Raw genomic sequence first — 15894 nt, 5'->3', positions numbered from 1 at the left:
TGCCAGCCCATTCATTCACTGTCAGCTACATCAGCCCATGCATTCACTGTCAGCTACATCAGCCCATTCATTCACTGTCAGCTACATCAGTCCATTCATTCACTGTCAGCTACATCAGCCCATTCATTCACTGTCAGCTACATCAGCCCATTCATTCACTGTCAGCTACATTAGACAAATTAGTGCCTTGGAACCCAAGAGCATAGTCAGTGCTCTAACTCCCCCTTGTGGTGGTGTGGAGCAATGCAATAAGCAGTCACGCAGGGTAATGTACTAAAACACAAATTACCTCTAAATCCTGCAGCATAATCTCAAAACTTAATTCAGGAACTAAGTAGATCTATAAGTAGATCTGTAAGTAGATCTGTAAGTAGATCTATAAGTAGATCTGGAAGTAGATCTGTAGGTAGATCTGGAAGTAGATCTGTAAGTAGATCTGGAAGTAGATCTGGAAGTAGATCTGGAAGTAGATCTGGAAATAACCTAATCTGTATATATAAAGTTCTGAGTGGGGCCCATCTATTAGGAGATGTTTAACTAGTCTGTATATATAAAGTTCTGTGTGGGTCCATCTACTGGGAGGTGGTTAACTAGTCTGTATATATAAAGTTCTGTGTGGGTCCATCTACTGGGAGGTGGTTAACTAGTCTGTATATATAATGTTCTGAGTGGGTCCATCTACTGGGAGGTGGTTAACTAGTCTGTATATATAAAGTTCTGTGTGGGTCCATCTACTGGGAGGTGGTTAACTAGTCTGTATATATAAAGTTCTGTGTGGGTTCATCTACTGGGAGGTGGTTAACTAGTCTGTATATATAAAGTTCTGAGTGGGGTCCATCTACTGGGAGGTGGTTAACTAGTCTGTATATATAAAGTTATGTGTGGGTCCATCTACTGGGAGGTGGTTAACTAGTCTGTATATATAAAGTTCTGTGTGGGTCCATCTACTGGGAGGTGGTTAACTAGTCTGTATATATAATGTTCAGAGTGGGTCCATCTACTGGGAGGTGGTTAACTAGTCTGTATATATAATGTTCTGAGTGGGTCCATCTACTGGGAGGTGGTTAACTAGTCTGTATATTCTACTGATTCATATGAATACCAGTCCATCTACTGGGAGGTGGTTAACTAGTCTGTATATATAAAGTTCTGTGTGGGTCCATCTACTGGGAGGTGGTTAACTAGTCTGTATATATAAAGTTCTGAGTGGGTCCATCTATTGGGAGATGGTTAACTAGTCTGTATATATAATGTTCTGAGTGGGTCCATCTATTGGGAGATGGTTAACTAGTCTGTATATATATAGTTCTGAGTGGGGTCCATCTACTGGGAGGTGGTTAACTAGTCTGTATATTCTACTGATTCATATGAATACCAGTCCAGACATTGGCTGTAAAAGTTTATTAAAAAAACACAAGCATGTAACTGTAGCTATGTGGTCTTTACTTGAGTGTGTTTCAGCAGGGTGAGGTCAGCGAGATGCTTGGTAGAGACAGACATATAACTGTATCTATGTGGTCTTTACTTGAGTGTGTTTCAGCAGGGTGAGGTCAGAGAGATGCTTGGTAGAGACAGACATATAACTGTATCTATGTGGTCTTTACTTGAGTGTGTTTCAGCAGGGTGAGGTCAGAGAGATGCTTCCAAGTCACTATTTTTCTGAACTCATAAAATCCTTTACACAATCTGATGGGATGGATGTTCAACCCCATTAAAATGACCACAAGGTCTATATAGAACCTTTAAGTTAAGACCTCACAGATCTGTTCATGGCAAAGCAGTTCAATGAATGATACTAATTGATTCTTAAAGAATATAACTAATAAATCATGAGCCTCATCTTGAGGAGTGACACATGTGACAGAATTCATATAGAGTAGGATGAGCTGATCTAGGATCAGTTTAGACTTTTAGATCATAATGAATCAGATTACATGGAGAGGACGACAGAATTCATATAGAGTAGGATGAGCTGATCTAGGATCAGTTTAGACTTTTAGATCATAATGAATCAGATTACATGGAGAGGACGACAGAATTCATATAGAGTAGGATGAGCTGATCTAGGATCAGGACGAGCTGAAACAGAAAGTACATGTGTTATTTGGTTTGTTATTTCCTCATTTGAAAGTGAAAGTAACTATGTAGTCTGCACCATTACAAAATGACTGTTGAAACCGTAGCGCACATTTCTCGGCAACATTAGAAGCGGGATACATGTGTTGATTTGAAGGACAGACGGACAGACTCTGGTAAGTCTTGGCTACATTTAACTATTATAAAGTTAGGTCGTAGTCAGACATTCAACAGACAGAGTAACCCTGAGATATGATTCTTTATCATGCTGACCAACCTGGGCCCGGTTTCCACGATGGAAGTTAGATTTACGCTTCGAACACCGATAGTGTTAATGCATTTTGGTACACTAGAATTACATTTGCCTTGCAGCATTGCGTTGTGTGGTGCATAAATTGGATTTATCGAACATATGCATCAAACTGTATGGGGTGGACGGCTTGACAGAAATGGGAGCAGAAGGTGAATGTTGAACTTCTGTTGCACAAATATCCAGATGATGAAAAAACCCTGTCGGTGTGTTCGAAACCTTTACGCTGGGAACATGCATAATAAATGGGTAAACGATAATTAACCAATTACAAAGTCGAGTAACCTCTGTTTTATAAACAAAAGGTGCGTAAACAACATCCCCGCTGATGCGGTGTAGAGCGTATAGTAATTTAGTCTCTATGGGCCGGGTGCCAGTTGGTGAGGGCCACAGCATAGTCCTTTAGTCTCTATAGGCCAGTTGGTGAGGGCCACAGCATAGAGTGTATAGTCCTTTAGTCTCTATGGGCCAGGTGGACAGTTGGTGAGGGACACAGCATAGTCCTTTAGTCTCTATCGCCCATGCTCTGTCGTAACCGGCCGCGACACATTGGTGCGGCTGGCTTCCGGGTTGGATGCGCGCTGTGTTAATTAAGAACCAGTACGGTTTGGTTGGGTTGTGTATCGGAGGACGCATGACTTTCAACCTTCGTCTCTCCCGAGCCCATTCGGTAGTTGTAGTTGTAGTAGCTACTAAAAACAATTGGATACAATGAAAAAAGGCGTAAAATAAAAAAATTATATAACTTGTAAATCATCTCTTCTTCTTCTTCTTTATTGGTTGGCAACAAACTTTAAGGTGCATTACCACCACCAACTGGTCTGGAGTGTGGACCAGAGACAGTGAAGGTCTCAAAGGAAATTAATTACATAATGTCCCCAGCAGTTCACTTAATCTCTTCTAACCCACTACTCCTCAAATCTAATAACAATCGCTCCCTTTCTCCCACATATTTCTGGCACTGAAATAGAACATGTTCCACTGTCTCCATCTCCTCCTGACACTGATCACACCTCCCCCAGTCTCAGCCTTGTGTGTCCCAGTCTCAGCCTTGTGTGTCCCAGTCTCAGCCTTGTGTGACTACACTTCCCTCCCTTCTCTCTCGGCCTGAGGACCTCCCTTCTCTCTCGGCCTGAGGACCTCCCTTCTCTCTCGGCCTGAGGACCTCCCTTCTCTCTCGGCCTGAGGTCCTCCCTTCTCTCGGCCTGAGGACCTCCCTTCTCTCTCGGCCTGAGGACCTCCCTTCTCTCTCGGTCTGAGGACCTCCCTTCTCTCTCGACCCGAGGACCTCCCTGCCCCCACCTTCTCCTGGATCTTATACAGGTGTCTTCCCTTATTCTCCCTGTTCCACAACTCTTATACAGGTGTCTTCCCTCTTCATCTCTTGCCACTTATTTTTAACCACTGTTCTTATTAACCCCTTGGCTTCTGCTTTACTGATTGACAATTTACTGATTGACAATTCCACTTGAGCTGGTACCTAGAGGAACCTCCTACAATACATCCTGTTTGTTCTGAGACACCCCCCCCCCCATCTGTTTCACCCTACACAAGCACTGCTAAACCTCATACAATACATCCTGTTTGTTCTGAGACACCCTACACAAGCACTGCTAAACATTATACAATACATCCTGTTTGTTCTGAGACATTAATTTAGCTGTTGTCTTCTTAACTTTAACGGAATCTCTCCCAGCTCTACCAGCATCTCTCCCAGCTCTACCAGCATCTCTCCCAGCTCTACCAGCATCTCTCCCAGCTCTACCAACATCTCTCCCAGCTCTACCAGCATCTCTACCTGCATCTCTCCCAGCTCTACCAGCATCTCTCCCAGCTCTACCAGCATCTCTCCCAGCTCTACCTGCATCTCTACCTGCATCTCTTCCAGCTCTACCTGCATCTCTCCCAGCTCTACCTGCATCTCTTCCATTTTTAACTGCATCTCTCCCAGCTCTACCTGCATCTCTCCCATCTCTACCTGCATCTCTCCCAGCTCTACCTGCATCTCTCCCAGCTCTACCTGTATCTCTCCCAGCTCTACCTGCATCTCTCCCAGCTCTACCTGCATCTCTCCCAGCTCTACCTGCATCTCTCCCAGCTCTACCTGTATCTCTCCCATCTCTATCTGCATCTCTCCCTGCATCTCTCTCAGCTCTACCTGCATCTCTCCCAGCTCTACCTGTATCTCTCCCAGCATCTCTCCCAGCTCTACCTGCATCTCTCCCAGCTCTAACTGCATCTCTCCCAGCGCAACCTGTATCTCTCCCAGCTCTATCTGCATCTCTCCCAGCTCTATCTGTATCTCCCCCAGCTCTACCTGCATCTCTCCCAGCTCTACCTGCATCTCTCCCAGCTCTACCTGCATCTCTCCCAGCTCTACCTGCATCTCTCCCAACTCTATCTGCATCTCTCCCAGCTCTACCTGCATCTCTCCCAGCTCTACCTGCATCTCTCCCATCTCTACCAGCATCTCTCCCATCTCTACCTGCATCTCTCCCAGCTCTACCTGTATCTCTCCCAGCTCTACTTGCATCTCTCCCAGCTCTACCTGCATCTCTCCCAGCTCTACCTGTATCTCTACCAGCTCTACCAGCATCTCTCCCAGCTCTACCTGCATCTCTACCTGCATCTCTCCCATCTCTACCTGCATCTCTCCCAGCTCTACCTGCATCTCTACCTGCATCTCTCCCATCTCTACCTGCATCTCTACCTGCATCTCTCCCATCTCTACCTGCATCTCTCCCAGCTCTACCGGCATCTTTCCCAGCTCTACCTGCATCTCTCCCATCTCTACCTGCATCTCTCCCAGCTCTACCTGCATCTCTCCCAGCTCTACCTGTATCTCTCCCAGCTCTACCTGCATCTCTCCCAGCTCTACCTGCATCTCTCCCAGCTCTACCTGCATCTCTCCCAGCTCTACCTGTATCTCTCCCATATCTATCTGCATCTCTCCCTGCATCTCTCTCAGCTCTACCTGCATCTCTCCCAGCTCTACCTGTATCTCTCCCAGCATCTCTCCCAGCTCTACCTGCATCTCTCCCAGCTCTAACTGTATCTCTCCCATATCTATCTGCATCTCTCCCTGCATCTCTCTCAGCTCTACCTGCATCTCTCCCAGCTCTACCTGTATCTCTCCCAGCATCTCTCCCAGCTCTACCTGCATCTCTCCCAGCTCTACCTGCATCTCTCCCAGCTCTACCTGCATCTCTCCCAACTCTATCTGCATCTCTCCCAGCTCTACCTGCATCTCTCCCAGCTCTACCTGCATCTCTCCCAGCTCTACCAGCATCTCTCCCATCTCTACCTGCATCTCTCCCAGCTCTACCTGTATCTCTCCCAGCTCTACCTGCATCTCTCCCAGCTCTACCAGCATCTCTAACTGCTCTACCAGCATCTCTCCCAGCTCTACCAGCATCTCTCCCAGCTCTACCTGCATCTCTCACATCTCTAGCTGCATCTCTCCCAGCTCTACCTGCATCTCTACCTGCATCTCTCCCATCTCTACCTGCATCTCTACCTGCATCTCTCCCATCTCTACCTGCATCTCTCCCAGCTCTACCGGCATCTTTCCCAGCTCTACCTGCATCTCTCCCAGCTCTACCTGCATCTCTCCCAGCTCTACCTGCATCTCTCCCAGCTCTACCTGCATCTCTCCCAGCTCTACCTGCATCTCTCCCAACTCTATCTGCATCTCTCCCAGCTCTACCTGCATCTCTCCCAGCTCTACCTGCATCTCTCCCAGCTCTACCAGCATCTCTCCCATCTCTACCTGCATCTCTCCCAGCTCTACCTGCATCTCTCCCATCTCTACCTGCATCTCTACCTGCATCTCTCCCATCTCTACCTGCATCTCTCCCATCTCTACATGCATCTCTCCCAGCTCTACCTGCATCTCTCCCAGCTCTACCAGCATCTCTCCCATCTCTACCTGCATCTCTCCCAGCTCTACCTGCATATCTCCCAGCTCGACCTGCATCTCTCCCTGCATCTCTCTCAGCTCTACCTGCATCTCTCCCAGCTCTACCTGTATCTCTCCCAGCATCTCTCCCAGCTCTACCAGCATCTCTCCCATCTCTACCTGCATCTCTCCCAGCTCTACCTGTATCTCTCCCAGCTCTACCTGCATCTCTCCCAGCTCTACCTGCATCTCTCCCAGCTCTACCAGCATCTCTCCCAGCTCTACCAGCATCTCTCCCAGCTCTACCTGCATCTCTACCTGCATCTCTCCCATCTCTACCTGCATCTCTCCCAGCTCTACCTGCATCTCTACCTGCATCTCTCCCATCTCTACCTGCATCTCTACCTGCATCTCTCCCATCTCTACCTGCATCTCTCCCAGCTCTACCGGCATCTTTCCCAGCTCTACCTGCATCGCTCCCAGCTCTACCTGCATCTCTCCCAGCTCTACCTGCATCTCTCCCAGCTCTACCTGCATCTCTCCCAACTCTACATGCATCTCTCCCAGCTCTACATGCATCTCTCCCAGCTCTACCTGCATCTCTCCCAGCTCTACCAGCATCTCTCCCAGCTCTACCTGCATCTCTCCCAGCTCTACCGGCATCTCTCCCAGCTCTACCTGCATCTCTACCTGCATCTCTCCCATCTCTACCTGCATCTCTCCCAGCTCTACCTGCATCTCTCCCAGCTCTACCTGCATGTCTCCCAGCTCTACCTGCATCTTTCCCATCTCTACCTGCATCTCTCCCATCTCTACCTGCATCTCTACCTGCATCTCTACCTGCATCTCTCCCATCTCTACCTGCATCTCTCCCAGCTCTACCTGCATCTCTCCCAGCTCTATCTGCATCTCTCCCATCTCTACCTGCATCTCTCCCAGCATCTCTCCCAGCTCTACCAGCATCTCTCCCATCTCTACCAGCATCTCTCCCATCTCTACCTGCATCTCTCCCAGCTCTACCTGCATCTCTCCCAGCTCTATCTGCATCGCTGCCACCAGAGAGGTCCTGAGTGCTCCACAACATATTCTTAGGGCTTGCCTACGTTAACACAGAACCGGTGCCAATAGTCCCTCTTAGCTGTCTTAATGATCCTCCTACCCTGTTGTGTCAGAACCATAGCCAGTACTTCCTCTTAGCTGTCCTAATGATCCTCCTACCCTGTTGTGTCAGAACCAGAGCCAGTACTTCCTCTTAGCTGTCCTAATGATCCTCCTACTCTGTTGTGCCAGAACCAGAGCCAGTACTTCCTCTTAGCTGTCCTGATGATCCTCCTACCCTGTTGTGTCAGAAGCAGAGCCAGTACTTCCTCTTAGCTGTCCTGATGATCCTCCTACCCTGTTGTGTCAGAACCAGAGCCAGTACTTCCTCTTAGCTGTCCTAATGATCCTCCCACCCTGTTGTGTCAGAACCAGAGCCAGTACTTCCTCCTAGCTGTCCTAATGATCCTCCTACCCTGTTATGTCAGAACCAGAGCCAGTACTTCCTCTTAGCTGTCCTAATGATCCTCCTTACTACTGCTGCTGCTTGTGCTATTTTATATTGAATCAGGTGCTGGTAATTACTACCCACTGTAGATTCATCCTCCCTCAACCCTACAGTTCACAGGACAGGATAGTGATCACTACCCACTGATTCCAGGCTGTATCACAGCGGTCTAAGGCACTGCATCTTGGTGCTAGAGGCATCACTACAGACCCTGGTTCGATTCCAGGCTGTATCACAGCGGTCTAAGGCACTGCATCTTGGTGCTAGAGGCATCACTACAGACCCTGGTTCAATTCCAGGCTGTATCACAGCAGTCTAAGGCACTGCATCATGGTGCTAGAGGCATCACTACAGACCCTGGTTCGATTCCAGGCTGTATCACAAGGGTCTACGGCACTGCATCTTGGTGCTAGAGGCATCACTACAGACCCTGGTTTGATTCCAGGCTGTATCACAACTGGCCGTGATTGGGAGTCCTATTGGCCCAGTGTCGTCCGGGTTAGGGTTTGGCAGTGGTCGGCCGTCATTGTAAATAAGAATTTGTTCTTTACTGCCTTGTTCAAATAAGCTTTTAATTTTTTTTTAGAAAAAGTAATTGCATTGAATCACCTGACTGTTTGGATGTGACTGTTAGTTAATTGTTTTCTTTCTAAGATATAATGAATAAAAGAGAACAATTGACATCCAATCTCTCTGGGGAGAGAGAGGAGGAGGGCCCTGCCTCTAAAACGAGTCTCTCTGGGGAACATGACACCAAAACTAAGAGGTGAGCTGACAATATTCTTTACTATTGAAATGATTGTGGGAACATATTATATACTGTTATATACTGTTATATACTGTTATACACTGTTATATACTGTTATATACTATAGGACTGTTATATACTGTTATATACTGTTATATACTGTTATATACTGTTATATACTGTTATATACTGTATAAACTGTTCTCTATTTTAGATGTGTATGAAAATGTGTTTTTTTGCTAAATGCTATAAATGCTTTATATCCATTGTTTATCAGGAATGGAAGGATGGTATCCTGTATATTAGACTGTGATATGTGGTTGTCTCACCTAGATATCTATATATCCATTATTTAACAGGAATGTTGGTATCCTGTATATTAGACTGTGATATGTGGTTGTCTCACCTAGATATCTATATATCCATTATTTAACAGGAATGTTGGTATCCTGTATATTAGACTGTGATATGTGGTTGTCTCACCTAGATATCTATATATCCATTATTTAACAGGAATGTTGGTATCCTGTATATTAGACTGTGATATGTGGTTGTCTCACCTAGATATCTATATATCCATTGTAATGGAATGTTGGTATCCTGTATATTAGACTGTGATATGTGGTTGTCTCACCTAGATATCTATATATCCATTGTAATGGAATGTTGGTATCCTGTATATTAGACTGTGATATGTGGTTGTCTCACCTAGATATCTATATATCCATTGTTTATCAGGAATGTTGGTATCCTGTATATCTGACTGTGATATGTGGTTGTCTCACCTAGATATCTATATATCCATTGTAATGGAATGTTGGTATCCTGTATATCTGACTGTAATATGTGGTTGTCTCACCTAGATATCTATATATCCATTGTAATGGAATGTTGGTATCCTGTATATCTGACTGTGATATGTGGTTGTCTCACCTAGATATCTATATATCCATTGTTTAGCAGGAATGGAATGTTTGTATCCTGTATATTAGACTGTGATATGTGGTTGTCTCACCTAGATATCTATATATCCATTATTTAACAGGAATGTTGGTATCCTGTATATTTGACTGTGATATGTGGTTGTCTCACCTAGATATCTATATATCCATTATTTAACAGGAATGTTGGTATCCTGTATATTAGACTGTGATATGTGGTTGTCTCACCTAGATATCTATATATCCATTATTTAACAGGAATGGAATGTTGGTATCCTGTATATTAGACTGTGATATGAGGTTGTCTCACCTAGATATCTATATATCCATTATTTAACAGGAATGGAATGTTGGTATCCTGTATATTAGACTGTGATATGAGGTTGTCTCACCTAGATATCTATATATCCATTATTTAACAGGAATGTTGGTATCCTGTATATTTGACTGTGATATGTGGTTGTCTCAGATATCTAAAGATGAATGCACTTACAGATGCCATGTTAATTTGACCCAGTTTCTCACAGCAGGAAAATAACAGCAAATGTGCATTTTTATGTGGATTATAATTAAGGGACATGTTTTGTAGGGGCTGATCCATTTTTCTTCATGTCAAATCAAGTCTGACATTGTTAAGTGGAAACATTAGAAACCTTTATAAAGTAGTGGTTTAATCATTTACCAACATTTCTGAAAATGGATATATAGCGTTATGAATAAAAATCTTCTTCTGTTTCCCCATCTGAGCTCAGAGTAGATGAGAGATGTAATGTTTGTCTCTGTTGTGTTGAAGCCCAATCAAGCAGGAGAGACCAGCCTCCCCTGTACCCAACTGTGTGTCCATGAAGAGTGACTGGTCTATGGGTCATCCTATAACGTTTAGAGAGGGAGACTTTTCTACTGAACAAAGGTAAGAAGAACTCATGGGTCATGGTCAGTGAGTTAAACAACACTGTCTCTAGTCATTTCTCCTCTCCCATTTTCCCATTTATTGATGTTGTTTTCATAATCCATAGGCTCATCCTTTTGTCCATTTTCATAGTCCTAAAACAATATTAAACAAACACAACATTCCCTCCCGGTGTGTGTGTGCATCTGTGTGTGTGTGTGTGTGTACTCCCTAGATGAGGTGATGTAATCTCATGTTTTGTCCACAGAAACCAACAGGAGAGATCAGAGTCAGAGATTCTCAGTGGTCAGTCTTCCCAGAGTCATCAAACAGACCTGGCCTCCATATTCAGTGTATGTGGTCCTGTTATGTACATTTGTTTTTGTTTACCTCAAGTAAAGTTGATCTGTCAATCATTCATTAATGTGTTAATGAGAAAGCATTTTGTCTCTTGCTTAAGTTAATTACTTGATTTATTTCAGTTGCTTGAAGAGAAAATTATGACATTTGTGAAGAACGAACTGAAGACGTTCAAGAGGATTCTTAGTCCAGAACTCCCAGAAGGCTTTGAGAGTCAGAAGCAGGATAAGGAAGTGTTGGACGCTGAAGATGAGAAGCAGGAGAGCAGTGCCAGAGAGGGGGCTCTGAAGATCACACTGCACATCCTGAGGAAAATGAACTTGAAGGAGCTTGCTGACACACTGGAGAAAAGTAAGAGCTGTCTGCCTCATGTTGAATGCTGTTTTATAACATTTAAAAGCTGTAGCTAAAGTACAGCTAAAGTAGCTGTGTAACTCAATGATATTGTAGCAGCCTTAACACAACACCTAGTGACCTCATCAAGTAGCAGCAGGGATGTGTTGTGGTGATTAATTTAGAGAGAGAGAGAACATTAATAATACCATCAATAATACCAATAATAATATAATCAGTCACACCAGTCTGTAATGCATTATGAAAACATTTACACATTTATACAGGCAGTTAAGAGAATAAAGTATTATAATTTCAAACTTTATAACAGTCCTACAATACTGTAGGCATTAAAATAGACGTAGTATTAATATCCTCTGTGTTATTTTTTAGATTCAGATGAGCTTGCTGTGATTTGCCAACGTGAACTCAAATCTAATCTAAAGAAGAAGTTTCAATGTGTATTTGAGGGGATCGCTGAACAAGGAAACCCAACACTTCTCAATAAGATCTACACAGAGCTCTACATCACAGAGGGTGGAACAGGAGAGGTCAATAATGAACATGAGCTGAGACAGATTGAGACAACAACCAGGAAACAAGAAAGACCAGAGACTGCAATCAAATGTAACGACATCTTCAAACCCTTAACTGGACAAGACAAACCTATCAGAACTGTGCTGACAAAGGGAGTCGCTGGCATTGGAAAAACAGTCTCTGTGCAGAAGTTCATTCTGGACTGGGCTGAAGGAAAAGCAAATCAGGATGTCCAATTTGTATTTTCATTCCCTTTTAGGGAGCTGAATTTGATGAAAGAGGACAAACACACTTTCATTGAACTTCTTAATCACTTCTCAATGGAAACCAAACAATCAGGAATCTCTATCTACAACAAGTACAAAGTTCTGTTCATCTTTGATGGTCTGGATGAGTGCCGACTGCCCCTAGACTTCCCGAAGAACAAGATCTGTTGTGACGTCACAGAGTCAACCTCAGTGGATGTTCTGCTGACAAATCTCATCAGGGGAAATCTGCTTCCCTCTGCTCTCCTCTGGATAACTACCCGACCTGCAGCAGCCAATAAGATCCCTTCAGGGTGTGTTGACCAGGTGACAGAGGTACGAGGGTTCAATGACCCACAGAAGGAGGAGTTCTTCAGGAAGAGATTCAGTGATGAGGACCTGGCCAGCAGAATCATCTCACACATAAAGACATCAAGGAGCCTCCACATCATGTGCCACATTCCAGTCTTCTGTTGGATTTCTGCAACAGTCCTTGAACACATGCTGAAACATAAGAGAGAAGAGATGCCCAAGACTCTGACTGAGATGTACACACACCTTGTGGTGTTTCATACCAAACAGAAGAATGAAAAGTATCTTGGGAAAGAAGAGACAGGTCCACACTGGAATAAAGAGAGCATTCTGTCACTGGGAAAACTGGCTTTTCAACAGCTTGTGAATGGCAATCTGATTTTCTATGAAGAAGACCTGAAAGAGGCTGGCATTGATGTCAATGAAGCCTCGGTGTACTCAGGATTGTGCACACAGCTCTTTAAAGAGGAATGTGTGCTGTACCAGGACAAGATGTACTGCTTTGTTCATCTGAGCATTCAGGAGTTTCTGGCTGCTGTATATGTGTTCCTCTCATTCATCAACAACAATCAGAATCTAATGGACAAACTGCAAACAAACGACAAGTCTGAAGTTACTTTCTACAAGAGTGCTGTGGATAAAGCCTTACAAAGTGAGACAGGAAACCTGGACCTTTTCCTCCGCTTCCTTCTGGGCCTCTCACTGGAGTCCAATCAGAAGCACTTACGAGGTCTACTGACAAAGACAAGAAGCAGCTCACAGAGCCATGAAGAAACAGTCAAGTACATCAAGGAGAAGATCAGGGAGAATCCCTCTCCAGAGAGTAGCATCAATCTGTTCCACTGTCTGAATGAACTGAATGACCATTCTCTAGTCGAGGGGATCCAAAGAAGTCTCTCAAAACCCAACCTGTCACCTGCACAGTGGTCAGCTCTGGTCTTTGTGTTGCTGACTTCAGAAAAGGAGCTGGATGTGTTTGACCTGAAGAAATACTCCAGATCAGAGGAAGGTCTTCTGAGGCTGCTGCCAGTGGTCAAAGCCTCCAGAGTTGTTCTGTGAGTAAATAAAATGACAACTAATCAGCTAGAATAAATATTCAGTTTAGAGAAAAAAAGTATAATAATATGTATATAATATAATATTGAATAAATTCATTGATGTTCACATTAGTATAACAATATGACCATACAATTCTAGGAGACGGAAGATGAATCTATATGTTGTTTGAGAGAATAAACCAAATGCATCTGCCATTGTCCTTCTACACTACTGGTGTTAAATTAACAGTGTGTTTGTGAAATCATGATGATCTCTTTGTCAGGCTGTCAGGCTGTGGAGTCACAGAGGAAGGCTGTGCTTCTCTGGTCTCAGCTCTGGAGTCAAACCCCTCACACCTGAGAGAACTGGATCTGAGTAACAATGACCTGAAGGATTCAGGAGTGGAGCTGCTCTCTGCTGGACTGGGGAATCCCCACTGTAAACTGGAGACTCTGAGGTCAGTATTCCTGTAGTTGGTCAACAAGTGATAACTGTTCACCAGATCCACATGTGTTTACCAGACACACATAGTCCACACCATCTGTGTTTGGACAGTGAAGATTACACTTTTACATTTGGTGCTCCAGCATTTTGGATTTGAGATAGAATGGTTCATATTAGGCGACAGAACAGAATGTCACCTTTTATTTGAGGGCATTTTCATTATATATTTTCATTATATATACTGTATATATATATATATTCATATTATTTGGACTAAATCACTTATATTGTATTAAAGTAGGCATAACTTTAGTATTTGGTCCCATATTCCATGCCTGCAGTGATTACATCAAGATTGTGATTCTACTAACTTGTTGAATTAATTTGCAGTTTGTCTTGGTTGTGTTTTGGATGTTTTTCCAAATAGAAACTGAATGGTGAATAATGTCCTGTCATTTTGGAGTCACTTCACTTGTATTGTCAGTAAGAATAGAAGATGTTTCTGAACACTTCTACATTCATGTGGATGCTACTATGATGATGAATAATCAGGAATGAATCGATGATAATGATGAATGAGAAAGTTACAGAGGCACAAAGATCAGACCCCCTCTGTTATTGGTAATGGTGAGAGGTTATCATGTTTTGTTGTATCCTCTGTTATTGGTAATGGTGAGAGGTTAGCATGTTTTGTTGTATCCTCTGTTATTGGTAATGGTGAGAGGTTAGTATGTTTTGTTGTAGCCTCTGTTATTGGTAATGGTGAGAGGTTAGTATGTTTTGTTATATCCTCTGTTATTGGTAATGGTGAGAGGTTAGCATGTTTTGTTGTAGTCTCTGTTATTGGTAATGGTGAGAGGTTAGCATGTTTTGTTGTATCCTCTGTTATTGGTAATGGTGAGAGGTTAGTATGTTTTGTTGTAGCCTCTGTTATTGGTAATGGTGCATTGTCAGGATCGTCGTGTTTAGAAACATGTTATCTATTCACTTAGACAGAAACTTATTCCACCATTCAGGTACTAAAAAAATAAAACAAACTGGAAACAAAGTTTTCAACTAAATACTTTTAACTGCTTTAATACACTTTAAGTTAATTGGTCAATTCAGATCTGTCTATATCAGAAGTTTCCTGATTCAGATCTGTTCAAACCAACTCTTCGTGTCCTGATTCAGATCAGTTCAAACCAACTCTTAGTGTCCTGATTCAGATCTGTTCAAACCAACTCTTAGTGTCCTGATTCAGATCTGTTCAAACCAACTCTTAGTGTCCTGATTCAGATCTGTTCAAACCAACTCTTAGTTTTCTGATTCAGATCTGTTCAAACCAACTCTTAGTTTCCTGATTCAGATCAGTTCAAACCAACTCTTAGTTTCCTGATTAAGATCTGTTTAAACCAACTCTTAGTTTCCTGATTCAGATCTGTTGAAACCAACTCTTAGTGTCCTGATTCAGATCTGTTCAAACCAACTCTTAGTTTCCTGATTCAGATCTGTTTAAACCAACTCTTAGTGTCCTGATTCAGATCTGTTCAAACCAACTCTTAGTTTTCTGATTCAGATCAGTTCAAACCAACTCTTAGTTTCCTGATTCAGATCAGTTTAAACCAACTCTTAGTTTCCTGATTCAGATCTGTTTAAACCAACTCTTAGTTTCCTGATTCAGATCTGTTCAAACCAACTCTTAGTGTCCTGATTCAGATCTGTTCAAACCAACTCTTAGTTTCCTGATTCAGATCTGTTCAAACCAACTCTTAGTTTCCTGATTCAGATCTGTTCAAACCAACTCTTAGTGTCCTGATTCAGATCTGTTCAAACCAACTCTTAGTGTCCTGATTCAGATCAGTTCAAACCAACTCTTAGTGTCCTGATTCAGATCTGTTCAAACCAACTCTTAGTTTCCTGATTCAGATCTGTTCAAACCAACTCTTAGTGTCCTGATTCAGATCTGTTTAAACCAACTCTAAGTTTCCTGATTCAGATCTGTTCAAACCAACTCTTAGTTTTCTGATTCAGATCAGTTCAAACCAACTCTTAGTTTCCTGATTCAGATCAGTTCAAACCAACTCTTAGTTTCCTGATTCAGATCTGTTTAAACCAACTCTTAGTTTCCTGATTCAGATCTGTTCAAACCAACTCTTAGTTTCCTGATTAAGATCTGTTTAAACCAACTCTTAGTGTCCTGATTCAGATCTGTTGAAACCAACTCTTAGTGTCCTG

General features: G+C 43.2%; 2 protein-coding genes across 2 annotated transcripts in view; one reads left to right on the top strand and one right to left on the bottom strand.

Moving 5' to 3' along the window:
* Positions 1 to 15894, bottom strand: part of LOC110539186 (NLR family CARD domain-containing protein 3-like) — an 808883-nt gene that overhangs the window by 522687 nt on the left and 270302 nt on the right. The window lies entirely within an intron of this gene.
* The window catches only part of LOC110516333 (NLR family CARD domain-containing protein 3-like), a 191360-nt gene continuing 177599 nt past the window's right edge, over positions 2134 to 15894 (top strand). Inside the window, exons 1-4 of the mRNA XM_036939593.1 lie at positions 2134 to 2252; positions 8485 to 8596; positions 10313 to 10429; positions 10677 to 10761. Of these exons, the coding sequence (XP_036795488.1) occupies positions 8490 to 8596; positions 10313 to 10429; positions 10677 to 10761 (309 nt within the window). The 5' untranslated portion in view covers positions 2134 to 2252; positions 8485 to 8489. The remainder of the gene's footprint in view (positions 2253 to 8484; positions 8597 to 10312; positions 10430 to 10676; positions 10762 to 15894) is intronic.

The sequence above is a fragment of the Oncorhynchus mykiss genome, chromosome 12 (genome assembly GCF_013265735.2).
Source record: "Oncorhynchus mykiss isolate Arlee chromosome 12, USDA_OmykA_1.1, whole genome shotgun sequence".
Lineage (NCBI taxonomy): Eukaryota > Metazoa > Chordata > Actinopteri > Salmoniformes > Salmonidae > Oncorhynchus > Oncorhynchus mykiss.
Note: the sequence above shows the minus strand (reverse complement) of the source record. Positions and strands in the feature narration are given on the sequence as shown.